General features: G+C 42.1%; 1 protein-coding gene across 17 annotated transcripts in view; it reads right to left on the reverse strand.

Moving 5' to 3' along the window:
* MBNL1 (muscleblind like splicing regulator 1) overlaps positions 1–13,877 on the reverse strand; it is a 305,447-nt gene that overhangs the window by 25,423 nt on the left and 266,147 nt on the right. For 13 of the 17 annotated variants that reach the window (XM_038758800.1, XM_038758858.1, XM_038759517.1 and 10 more), the window contains 2 exons: positions 1,354–1,611; positions 142–195 (listed from right to left, as the gene is read on the reverse strand). In XM_038758800.1, coding sequence (XP_038614728.1) covers positions 142–195; positions 1,354–1,611 — 312 coding nt within the window. The remainder of the gene's footprint in view (positions 1–141; positions 196–1,353; positions 1,612–13,877) is intronic. The other 4 variants (XM_038759187.1, XM_038759106.1, XM_038759759.1 and 1 more) reach the window with 1 other exon arrangement.

Raw genomic sequence — 13,877 nt, forward strand, 5'->3', positions numbered from 1 at the left:
ATTGTGTCAGGAAACCACACTCAGTTTTCCATTGTATTACAATATTTTCCAACAGAAAAAGGAATATTTACTACAAAATTAATAAAACTTGTATCTACAATAAAGCTACATGCCAAGCTAAAAGGTGAAAGGTCATAGTACCAGGTCAAAGGTTGCCTCGAGGGGTCGCTTCAGTGATTTGACAGCCGACTGAGTCTTAATTAGCAGGCAGCGAGCACATGATGGCAATGGGCCAGTGGGGTTCAAGCGCATTAACATAAACAGCAAGCAGAGGTGCATCATGGGGGCAGCAGTGCATTTTTGGGTAGGTGAGAAAAAACAAATAAAAAAACAAATCATCGGAATGCCATATACAACGAATAACAAGACTAAGCATGCACAATAAAGGCACTACTGAGTTGTTATTTGGGAGGATACAACCTCTATGTAGTTAATTACAAACAAGATACTCTAACAGAAAAAAAAGAGTGAAAGGGAGGATAGAAAGAGAGAGGGTCTGCCTTCTGTATTTTTGCTCAAGTATCCATAAACAAACACAGAAAAAGACCTCTCATGTTCATTCATTTTACTATGCTATGGATATCACACAACAATGTTTTATAATGAAGTAATATTTTAATGATCAAATCATGTAGCCATGTAAAAAAAAATTGGACAACATTAACAACAGCTAAGCAAAGAACAAAGAATGGACCCATTAAATTCAGCTAATAGAGCACATTTACAATTTTACTTTAAGAATACATTGTTTTTAGCAAAAGGGGGAAGTCTTCCAATTCTTAATAAACTCAGAAGAATTGTGGCCTTCCTAGTCTACATCCGGGCCATACTAAACCTCTCCAATATGTAACTATTTGGTAGCCACAATATCATTCAAGACAATCAAAATAGCAGAACATGAACTATCTCCCTTCTGGGGTAAAAAAAATTGATTATTTTGGAGCCCTTTCCTAAATAGTTTCAGATTAGTAATCGATTTTAAGCATGAAACTTTTGGACAATAGATCTGGGAGCCTAAATGAAACACCATCGCCAGGCGGAATGCAGAACTGGGGTTACCAGGGGGAGGTAAATGATTGAAAGGTGGCATGCGCTTGCTACTCCATGCTTTCCAAAACCACCCCAATGAGCAAAGCAATGGATTTGGACAATCTGAAACTTTTTAGGAGTTGCTCCGCTACACTGTGCTACTGAATTTCACTGCCTGGAGTCATGATGGGGATACCTGAACAAACATATTTTCAGCAACAAAAAACCAAAAAAATAAAAAAAGAAATTAATAAACGAATAGCCTACAGTCCAAAATGCTACTGACTCTTTCCTCTTTTGGAGGAAGGTGCTTTCTTGACTCACCATGGCAGCTGCAGTGGCTGCAGCTTGAGCAGCTGCAGCTTGGTTGACTTGGTACTGGGCAGCCTTGATCTTGGCTTGCAGGTGTGCAGGGGGGTGAAAATATTTGCACTTTTCCCGAGAGCATCTCCCTTTGATGTAATCCATACACACGGTGACCGTATTGTCATTGGTATCGATCATTGCACTGTCAGCGGGGTGAGCAAACCGGCAGTCATTTTCTCCTCTATTACAATTGCCACGTTGATACTCTCGACATACCTGCAGGGTTACGGAGGGAAAGCCAGTTAGTACGCTGGGCCAACGGGAACTTTTCTCGACTGGTTGGAAAGTGATAGAGAGGCCGAGAAGAATGGAGCTTGGCAACCGAATGGACCACATGAAGGTGGTTGCAGATACTTCTTTTCAAAGAGTGAGGCGGCATAACCAGAAATGATTTCTACATTAGGACAAACACAGGATCACTGCTGTCCAGTCTGGGATGCAGTCACTCGGCAAGCCAACAAGGACGCCTGGAGAAAATGCATGGTGGTTGCCTTCCTTGACAGCCATCATCCTTGTTGGGCACTGATGTCAATCATTCCTGACGTTGCCCTCTGCTTCCCCAGTATTCCCCCTAGTTGCCCATTATTCACCACTCGTTAGTGAGGTTTACACATTGGTTGCCCTCTGAGTTTCAAATACGATAATGATAAAAATAATAAGAATAACTATGGTATTTGTTAAGCACTTACTACGTGGCAGGCACTGTACTAAACAGTGGAGCGGATTCAAGCTAACTGGGTTGGATGTGGTCCCTGCCCCACATGGGGTTCATATTTTACAGATGAGGTAACTGAGGCACAGAAGAGTTAAGTGACTTGCCCAAGGTCACACAGAAGACAAGTGGTATGGAGCCGGGATTTGAACTCAGGTTCTTCTGACTTCCAGGCCCATGCTTTATCCAATTGGCCATGCTGCTTCTTCTAAAAGACTTGTAGTGACAGTATCCTCATTCAGAATGCAAATTTTTAAAAAGAAATGTTAGGCTCCACCACTTACCAGCTGTGTGACTTTGGGCAAGTCACTTAACTTCTCTGTGCCTCATCTGTAAAATAGCGCTTAGTACAGTGCTCTGCACACAGTAAGCGCTCAATAAATACGATTGATGATGATGATTAAGACTGTGAGCCCCACCTGGGACAACCTGATTATATTGATGCTACTGATGCCTGTCTACTTGTTTTGTTTTGTACTGTTGTCTGTCTCCCCGCTTCTAGAGCATAAGCCTGTTATTGGGCAGGGATTGTCTCTACTTCAATCAATCAATCAATCGTATTTATTGAGCGCTTACTGTGTGCAGAGCATTGTACTAAGCGCTTGGGAAGTACAAGTTGGCAACATATAGAGACAGTCCCCACCCAACAGTGGGCTCACAGTCTATTTGTTGCCAAATTGTACTTTCCAAGCACTTAGTACAGTGCTCTGCACACAGTAAGTGCTCAGTAAATACAACTGAATGAATGAATGACCCTGTATCTATCCCAGGGCTTAGAACAGTGCTTGGCACATAGTAAGCACTTAACAAATACCATTATTATTATTATTATTATTATTATTAATGATCTTACGGCTAACAAATTAGTTCTGAAAATTTCTCAATTTGGTTTTTTTTTTTCCAGTAAATTCATTTATCAACTTGGGTGGTTATACAACCCAGACATCCTGCAATACCTTTGAGATCAGTTTGAAAAGACATATTGAAATTGTGCTGGTAATGGAGAATAAGTTAAAATGACTTATGTCTAGGCTTTCTGGTAAAACTAAAGGATCCCCGCCCACCAGTTTCCTTACGCATTTATTTTGAGAGTTTTGAGGAACTGCATTTATCAGTATTTATACAGCTAATTGAGCAAATAGGGCCATTCCATCCTTTCACCACAAGAGGGCCGTCTAAAGCACATAATGCCATCACTGTGGGTTTATTTTCTGAATCCTCCCTTTTCCTGTACTTGGAGAGTAGGAACAGTAAGTTCTGTGCTAGTTAGGAAGCACGCACACATTTAAGGCATGTTATGACTCAGACAGCCAAGGTATTCTCTGATTTACACATTTATGAGGAAATGAAAATGATCACCAAATCTGAAGCAAACTTTTCATGACAATATTTAGGTCCTAAGAGAGCAAAAAACTGTAGCAAAAGCTAAGTGTTTATTCAGTAAAGGGCTATTTTCTGAATAGGAAGCTTTGGGAAGGCAGAATAGGAAATATAGTAAAGGGGAACAGTTTCAGTATGTGGAAAGACCATCCCATTTGAACCAGGACAAATCAATTGCTGCCTAAAGAGCTCAGAAAAAAGGGAAAAATTGGGCTCATCGGAAGTTCGTATTTCTTGTATGTTTGAAAACTGCTTAGAATTTAAATTCGGGATGAAATTTTACCCTAAGTCGATAAGAAGTTAATCTTCCACTTATTTCCTATCTTACATTTTTGAGTAGGGAAAATATTGTTATTCCCTGCACGTTAAGAAGTAGTGAGTTTTGGGTATTCCCTCACCCTCTTCTTACTGCCTATAAAATGAAAATGCCATATTAGGAGGTAGCAATTTTGCCCTGGGATTCAGCAGCAGTTCAGAGTGTTTGAATGTTACTGAGTCAGTCTGAGGAAAACAAAAACCACCACCAAACTTGGCCATTAAACGCGAGCCAAATCCCGCCTGTTCCAAAAGACTCAAAGAGTTCAGTCAACAACTGGAATTTTTCTTTTTTTTGTTTTCTCCACATGCATGCCTCTCCACTGTGAGGTCTGTGCTGAACTGAAAAGTGGGAGGAGAGAAGCTATAAGAATAGGCCCATTCTCCCACTGCCCTTGCAGAAGGCAGAATGAGGAAGTAGAGGATATCCTGTCTGAAAACCTGTTCTGGGGAGATCTCCGGACCACAGAGACCGGGAAACGCTGAGATGTACGCCGAATGAACATCCAAGTATCTGAGTGGCTGTTTAATTAGAGCTAAACCTTGGGAGTTTTTAAATATTCTCTTCCCTCACGATCCCTCTAAGTAAGACGACATCAGCCGTGCTCAGACTGCCGAGTCAAGGGTTCTGGCACTGTTTCGATAATAAATCTTGCTCAAAACAATTAAACGGTAGATCAACAGGGTTAACATCCAAGACATGACGACTGGCAACAAAACTCATCATTTCTAAAAGTTTAGCTTTATAATGACAAGAAGAACCAATACTCTTAAACCTAGATTTAAGAAATCCAGCCCACTCGCCAGGCTGAGTTCCCTTTAACTAAATTTTGCGTCTTCAGAGCATGCGCTATGAATATCTGCCCTCTAATTACATAAAGGATTGCATATCCAGCATGCTAATGATCAACACCCAGGAGGTTGATGCTAAGAGAAAGAAAATCTGTAGGCAAGATTGTGGAAACATAAATATGCGTTATTGCAAAATGTAAAATTGTATTTTGTTGAACAACTCTACTGTAAAAATAATAATAATAATGATGATGATATTTGTTAAGCACTTACTATGTGCGAAGCACTGTTGTAAGTGCTGGAAAAATGCAAAGTGCCTGTTCCAACAATTATAAAAACCATATCTAGGACCCGGTTTCTAATCCCGGCTCTGCCACTTGTCCGCGGAGAAGTCGTTTCACTTCTCTGGGCCTCAGTTACCTCAGCTTTAAAATGGGGATTAAGACTGTTAGCCCTGTCTGTGTCCAACCTGATTAGCTTGTATCCACCTCAACACTCAGAAGAGTGTCTGGCACATAGTAAGCACTGAACAAATACCACAATTATCATTTTTATCATTAAAAGGGGACGATACAATTGATAGATGGAAAAAAATACACCATTACTGTCAAAATCATTTCAGAAGGCTAATTCCAAATTCTCTGAAATTTCTGAAAACTGCACACGGAAATACCCCTTGCACTTTATTTTGAAGGCCTCTGTAGTCGGTTATACCTACTAATGAACAAATCTTCAGGGTGATCATACATAGGCAGGCAACATCGAGACAAAATGGTTCCAGTCTCCAAGATGGAGAGGCACAATAAGCCACATAACTCGTGGCCAGCTCCTTACACACCAACCAGGAAGGGCATGGAGAGGTTGGGAGCATGGAGGGCAAGGAGGACTTTACCCCAAATTACTGCATTAGCGTTATGATTCACGCTCTAAGGAATTGAGTACGCAGTTAATTGAGCAGTCTTTGAAGAGTCACTCATTCACAAGGATAATTAAGGTCCACAGATAAAAACCTTGTTCTTAAACCATATGGAGTAGAATGCAGAGGAATAAGCTAATACAAAACCAGGTGGGAGCAGATCCTTAGCATCTCATCAAACAGCAGGAAACTCATCAAAATTGAGGTGGACTCAAACCTTCTTGAGTTCCAAAAGCGAGGCCAATAACATGGCCACTGTTTTAATGCTGGCCATTCTATTTTTCAGCCTGTACAGTCCCTCTAGACTGTAAGCTCATTATGGACAGGGAACGTGGCTATCAACTCTGTTGTACTCTCCCAAGTGCCCAGTACAGTGTTCTGCCTACAGTAAGTGCTCAAAAAATACCACTGATTAATTCACTGATTGGGTGAATGTCTGTAAACACACTGTTGGCCCAAACCTTTAGTGTTTTTTATGGAGTATCAATCCCTTGTAACTGCTTCAGAGCTAATATATTCTATTTGCAGGTACCTCTGAATGTTCACCCCTTCAGAAATTTGTGGCAAGAGTTGGGGGAGAGGAGCATTATACAGCCCTGAAAGTATATATCCTCAACATAAAAAGTGCCCAGTGTAAAACTGGACGAATGGCCACCCTTCCAGAAGCCGTTAGCCGGTCGGTCAAACAAAATTTTAGTGTTTTCAGGTCTATGATGATGTGCTAGGTGCCATGAGGAGCTAGTCTGAGATGGATATTTCAAGAGAACGGTAGTCTGGTTAAGAAAAACCAGACAAAGGCCAGTAGAAGGAAAGGCATTTTATTCCAGTGACACACTTCATCACAAAGTAGGGCTGAAAGTATCAATAGCTTCAAGAGGGATTTGGATAAATTCAAGATTATCAGTCATAGTAGATTCCTAGAGGAAATTTTCAATCAATCAATTGGATTTCAAGCAATCGTATTTATTGAGCACAATGTGTGCTGAGCACTGTACTAAACACATGGGAGATCACAATACAACTACATTAGAAGGTAAGTTTCCTGCCCACGAGGTGCTTACAGTCTACAGGGGGAAACTAATCATTATGATGGCTGTCCAGGGGGAAATCAGCATGTCTCCAAGTATCCTGTTGCCACTTTCAGAAACAAAATAGCAACCTGAATGACTGTTCTTATTCCCATCACCCCTACTACCTCCCTCTGCTCTACCCCACTCCTCGCCCCACAGCACTTGTGTAAATATGTACATATTTATTATTCTGATTATTTAATTATTTATGTGCATATATCTATACTTATATTTATTTATTTTGATATTATTGATCCTTGTCTACTTGTTTTGTTTTGCTGTCTGTCTCCCCCCCTTCTAGACTGTGAGCCCATTGTTGGGTAGGTATTGTCTTCTAGACTGTGAGCCCGCTGTTGGGTAGGGACTGTCTCTATATGTTGCCAATTTGTACTTCCCAATCACTTAGTATAGTGCTCTGCACACAGTAAGCGCGCAATAAATACGATTGAATGAATCTGTTGCCGAACTGTACTTCCCAAGCGCTTAGTACAGTGCTCTGCACACATAAGTGCTCAATAAATATGATTGAATGAATGAATGAATGAATAAAAGTACTGCTAATGTCCTTATGTTCAAGGAGTTATTTTAACTTACTTTATACACACACACATTTTGCATTTTTGTGGAGATAGGGGACAGCTCCAAAACAGAACCTCCCACCCAAATTGCCCCCTCCCCAAGTCTTTCCTATAATGTAGACAATACAACTACCCTCTCTATCTCAAAAAACCCATAATCTTGGTGTGACCCTCATCTCCTCTCTTTCAGATAGCCCATATATTCAATCTGCCACCAAATCCTGTCAGTTTTACCTTCACGCATTGTTAAAATGTGCAATTTCCTCTCCATCAAAACTGCTACTCACTGATCCAAGCACTTATCCTACCCCACCTCAACTACCACATCTACCTGCTTGCTGACCTCCCTATCTGTGTCTCCCCTCTCCAGTCCACATTTTACTCCGCTGCTTGGATTATTTTCCTTAAAAAGTGTTCAGTTCATGTTTCCCCACTCCCCAAGAACCTCCCGTGGTTGCTCATCCACCTCTACATGAAACAGAGACTCCTTACCATCTGCTTTAAAGCACTCAATCAGCTTGCCCCTTCCTACATTAACCTCACTGATCTCCCACTATAGCCCAGCCGGCTGTACACTTTACTCATCTAATGCAAACCTACTCATTATACCTCAATCTCAGCTCACTGCCGACCCCTTTCCCACATCCTCCCTCCGGCCTGGAACACTTTCCCCCATCCTCAAAGCCTTAAGATCGCATCTCCTTCAAGAGACCTTCCCCGATTAAGCGCTGTTTTCTCCTTTCCGTGTCATCTATACACTCAGATTGGTACTCTACGGGTATTTGGTATTCACTCCTCCATCAGCCCCACAGCCATTATTTACATACCTATAAATCATTTAATTATATTAATGCCTGTCTCCCCCTATAGACCGTAAGCTTATCACATGCAGGGAGGTGTAAGGGATAGATGATAACTTTGTTGGTTTTCCCTGGTCCTTCTTGCCTCTAAATAAAGGAGTAATAATAATAATAATGGCATTTGTTAAGCGCTTACTATGTGCAAAGCACTGTTCTAAGTGCAGGGGTGGATACATGTTGATCAGGTTGTCCCACATGGGGCTCACAATCTTAATCCCAATTTTACAGATGAGGAAACTGAGGCACAGAGAAGTGACTTGCCCAAAGTCACACAGCTGAAAAATGGTGGAGCCAGGATTAGAAACCCATGACCTCTGACTCCCAAGCCCTGGCTCTTTCCATTAAGCCTCGCTGCTTGTCTGCTGTGTGACTTTGGGCAAGTCACTTCACTTCTTAGTGCTTCGGTTACTTCATCTGTAAAAAATGGGGATCAAGAGTGTGAGCCCAATGTGAGACAGGGACTGTGTCCCACCTGATTAACTTGCATCCAGTGCTTAGGCTGTGATCCCATTGTTGGGTAGGGACCGTCTCTATATGTTGCCGACCTGTACTTCCCAAGCGCTTAGTACAGTGCTCTGCACACAGTAAGTGCTCAATAAATACAACTGAATGAATGAATGTCTTCCAACTCTGTTGTAGTGTATTCTCCCAGGCACTTAGTACAATTCTCCGTACACATAAGTACTCAAAAAACATCAACTGTATGCTTGATTGGGTGCATGATGTAGTGGTGCTGTTCAATTCTGGCAGCAGAACGGGGAAGGAATCACGGAGCAAGAGAGGTGACAGATCAAGCTAAGGAAAAAGAGAAAAATGAAGGACATAATAAAGGCTAGTTGGGCCAGCTGGGAAATAAGCAGTTTGCATGCTTACCAAAAGCCACAAGCTGAAAAGCTGCATAGTCTCTCTATCCCCCTTATCTACTGTAGTAGCTTCCTGCCAGGTTCATGGCTTCTTCAGGCATCTCCTCAGAAATACCACTTGCCAAATTATTTCACCTATACCTATGCAATCACATGTAGAGCTTATCTTTTCTCTCCCTATATATGGTATGTTTGGTCCTGCTTCTGGAGAGGCTAGGAAATGAGAGACAGTGCAAAGCTTTTATCTCAATCATAAGTTTCAGTTGTACAGTTGTGGCTTTCTTTCAAAAGCATCCCCGAGTCTGTCTCATAATGTTTGTGGGTAGCTTCTGGGTATTCAGGCCAAGGAGGGAGGGTGTTCCTCTAGACTGTAAGCTCACTGCGGATAAGGAATGTGTCTATCAACTCTTGTTATATTGTACTCTCCCATGAGTTTAATATACTGCTCTGAACACAGTACACACTCAATAAATACAACTGATTGACTGGTGGAATCACTAGTTCTCAGTGTCAAGTACTTGAACATCAGTCCTAAGTGGGTTTTCAGGAGCCTGTGGGGCTGTCTTAGAGTTGGTATACTCAGGCAAGCCATTCACTCATTCACTTGATCTTATCTTTTGAGCTCTAACTGCGGGCAGAGCACAGTACTCAGCAATTGGGAGAGTACAACTCAACACTAAACAGACACAATCCCTGTCTATAACAAGCATTCCATGGTTGGGATCTGCCCAGGCCCCAACCCTGACCTTCTGATCCTGCCTGTCAGTGAGGCCCAGGGACACATTGTTTGACACGAGTGTCTGGTGATGGGAATGGGGCTGTGAATCATGGAGCTCCATTTTGTCTGGCGATCAAACTGACCCTCCAACAACCGCACTAGGCTGTGTCCTGAAATATTGCTGCTTCCATCCTTTGACTCTTAGATTTAGCCCTCCGGAAGGCACGGGAAGGATTTGGTGTTCAGCTGACCAGACATACACCTATGGCTTTGGCTGCTGAGATTGGGAGGGGATGCAGAGAGTGGCCCCTCCCTGTAATAAAAATAATAATGATGATGGCATTTATTAAGCACTTACTATGTGCAAAGCACTGTTTTAAGTGTTGGGGAGGTTACAAGGTGATCAGGGTGTCCCACGGGGGGCTCACATTAATCCCCATTTTACAGATGAGGGAACTGAGGCCCAGAGGAGTTAACTGCCTTGCCCAAAGTCACACAGCTGACAAGTGGGGGAGCCGGGATTGGAACCCATGACCTCTGACTCCAAAGCCCATGCTCTTTCCACTGAGCCATAGTGAATCTGCAGTTCACCTCATTCAGATTATTCAAGCATTTGCTTTGAATATAAACAGATTATAATCCAGGTCCTCTGACATCCAGGGCCATGCTTTTTCTACCTCGCCACTCTAGTCTTAAGGGGCATAAAAAGGGGCATATCTATCAACCAATGGTATTTACTGGGCACTTACAGTGTGCAGAGCACTGTCCTATGTGCTTGGGAGAATATCAGAGCAGGTAGACATGTTCCCTGCCAACAAGGAGTTTACAGACCATAAAGGGTTAATGCTACATAATTCCCCCCTCTCCCCGACATGCACGCTCGTGCACACACACACACACACACACACATATTATTTTCTGCACCAAAGCCTCCTATATTCAAATGCCATGTCAAAAACTCTCCCAGCCAAGAGATGGACAAAAGAATCTGCATGAGTTTCTTTTTCATTTGCAGTGCCCAAGACAACTCTTATTGTGGGTTCCACAAAATGAATATAAACTCACTAAGGGGTGTACCTACTTAAAAGACGGTTCTACAGCAGCCCCAAGGAAATCTCATTCTCTTGAAGAGATTGCCACATAGATGTCCACTTTCAACAGAGAAATGATTCTGCTCACTCCCGCTCCTGCACCTCCAGGCCAGCCCACCTTGGTTACCCCAACTTTCCAGTTCAGTTAGGCCTCTTCTGACCCCTCAAACCTACTCCCTGTTACTCTCGAGCCCTGGCATCATCCCCTTTTCCTCGGCTCCCCCTCCCTTCTCCATCGCACCGACTCGCTCCATTTGCTCTACCCCATCCCTGCCCCACAGTACTTGTGTATATACGTACATATTTATAATTCTATTTATTTTTATTAATGATGTGTATGGATCTATACTTTTTTATTTATAACAATGCTACTGATGCATGTTTACTTGTTTTGATGTCTGTCTCCCCGCTTCTAGACTGTGAGCCCGTTGTGGGCAGGGATTGTCTCTATTTGTTGCTGAAAGCACTTAGTACAGGGCTCTGCACACAGTAAGCACTCAAAAAATGCAACTGAATGAAAATATGATTGAATGAATGAACTATATTTCAGTTCTATTCCTCACTAATTAATCAAAGTAACTTACTGAGTGCTTACTGTGTGCAAAGCCCTTGGGAGAGTTCAGTGGAGTAAGTAGAACCAATCCCTGCCCCCACCAAGGACCTTACAGTCCTAGTATGGGACTGTTTCATGTTTTTAACAACTCTGCTACTGGGTTCCATGGGGGCAGGGCAGAGGAGGGAATTACCCTTTTAGACTGTAAGCCCATTGTAGGCAGGGACTGCCTCTCTTTATTGCTGTATTGTACTTTCCAAGCCCTTAGTACAGTGCTTTGCACACAGTAAAATACAATTGAATGAATGAATGAATGAATGAATGAACAAAACCTCATGGTTGCTGAATCTGCCATTGACATCAAGTCTCGTTCCCCCTGCCTTTTAAGGCAGCAAAGTCACAGGGATGGGATGGGAGGTAGCAGGGGTGGGGTGGAGATAATACTACTACTACTAATAATAATAACAATGATAATAATAATAATAATAATGGTATTTGTTTAGTGTTTACTATGTGCCAAGCACTGTTCTGAGCACTGGGGTAGATACAAGGTAATCAGGTTGTCCAACGTGGGGCTCACAGTCTTAATCCCCATTTTACAGATGAGGCCACTGAGGCACAGAGAAATTAAGTGATTTGCCCAAAATCACAAAGCTGACAAGTGAGCCCGTTGTTTGGTAGGGACCATCTCTATATGTTGCTGACTTTTACTTCCCAAGCGCTTAGTATAGTGCTCTGCACACAGTAAGTGCTCAATAAATACTATTGAATGAATGAATGAAAAATGGCAAAGCTGGAATTATAACCCATGACCTCTGACTCCCAAGCCCGGGCTCTTTCCACTAAGCCCCACAGCAAGTGACATGCCCCCATCGCCTCCTTGGATCTTTTCCCCTTCTCCTCCTCCTCCATTTACCCCATCACCCTTTTCCTAAAAGAATATCAGTAAAGGGAACAAAATTCCTGAAATATGAAACTGTTTGACACAGGATCCAAAAAGTTGGCTGACCCAATCTCTGCTCTCTGCAGAATCCCCAAGTGCATCAACGGCACTTACAGCCTGGAATCTCAAAGCTAAATTTCTTGAGCAACTTCTGAAACTGATGAGTAGCTAAACTTTTTCATTATTAAAATAAAAATGAAAAGAATAAATTTGGTAGTAAAATTCTTTGGAAATCTACCTCAGCACGTAGTACAGTAGTTGGTACATAGTAAATCCTTAATCAATTGATGTTATTTATAGAGTGCTTACTGTGCACAGAGCACTGTACTAAGCGCCTGGGAAAGTACAAGGGAAAGTACAATACAACAGAGTTTATAAATGTGATTCCTGACTACAAGGAGCTTATATCCACTGAAATGGAGGCAGACATTAAAGTGGATTACGGATAGGGAAAATGGTAGAGAGAGTATAAGAATATTTACATAAGTATTGTGGGGCTGGGATGAATTATCAAAGTGCTTAAATGGTAGACAGCCAAGTTCACAGTTGAAGCAGAGGGGAGCGTGAAGAGGGGAATTAAATGGCTTATTCTGGGAAGACTTCTTGGGGGAGATGTGATTTTAGAAGGGTTTTGAGGGTGGAGAGAGTGGTATTATAATATTATTACTATCATATAAATGCATTACACAGTATAAAATATAATAGGGAAGTCACTTCAATTCTCTGTGCCTCAGTTACCTCATCGGTAAAATGGAGATTGAGACATTTGGGACAGGGACTGTGTCCAACCTGATGTGCTTGTTTCCACCCCGGCACTTAATACAGTGCTTAATACATTTGCTTAACAAATACCACAATTATTATTATTATTATCCTCCTATTATTTAAGCACTAGTTCATATACATAACCACATTCCTTCTTTCTTCTATGTGTAAACTATTTTGATGCTTGTCTCCCCTGTTAGATTCTAAGCTCTCTGAGGCCATGAATGGTTTCTACTACCTCTGTTCATTCATTCATTCAACTGTATTTATTGAGCGCTTACTGTGTGCAGAGCACTGTACTAAGCGCATGGGAAGTACAAGTCGGCAACATATAGAGACAGTCCCTACCCAACAATGGGCTCACAGTCTAGAAGGGGGAGATAGACAACAAAACAAAACATGTAGACAGGTGTCAAAACTGTCAGAATAAATATAATTATGGCTATATGCACATCATTAATAAAACAGAGTAGTAAATATGTACAAGTAAAATAAATAGAGCAATAAATATGTACAAATATATACAGGTGCTGTGGAGTGGGGAAGGAGGTAGGTTGGGTGGGGCAACGGAGAGAGGAGGAGGAGAGGAAAAAGGGGACTCAGTCTGGGAAGGCCTCCTGGAAAAGCTCTCAGTAGGGCTTTGAAGGGAGGAAGAGAGAGAGTTTGGCGGATGTGTGGAGTGTTCTGCTTTTAGTATAGCAGTTCACTAATTAATATTATGACACTCTTACAACACACTGGATTACTGCATCAGCCTCCTCTCTAATCTCCCATCCTCCTGACTCTCCCCACTTCAGTCAATACTTCACGCTGCTGCCCGGATCATCTTAGTGCAGAAACGCTCTGGGCATGTTACTCCCCTCTTCAAAAATCTCCAGTGGCAATCAGTCAACCTAAGCATCAACCAAAAACTCCTCACTCTCGGC

The sequence above is a fragment of the Tachyglossus aculeatus genome, chromosome 1, assembly GCF_015852505.1.
Source record: "Tachyglossus aculeatus isolate mTacAcu1 chromosome 1, mTacAcu1.pri, whole genome shotgun sequence".
Lineage (NCBI taxonomy): Eukaryota > Metazoa > Chordata > Mammalia > Monotremata > Tachyglossidae > Tachyglossus > Tachyglossus aculeatus.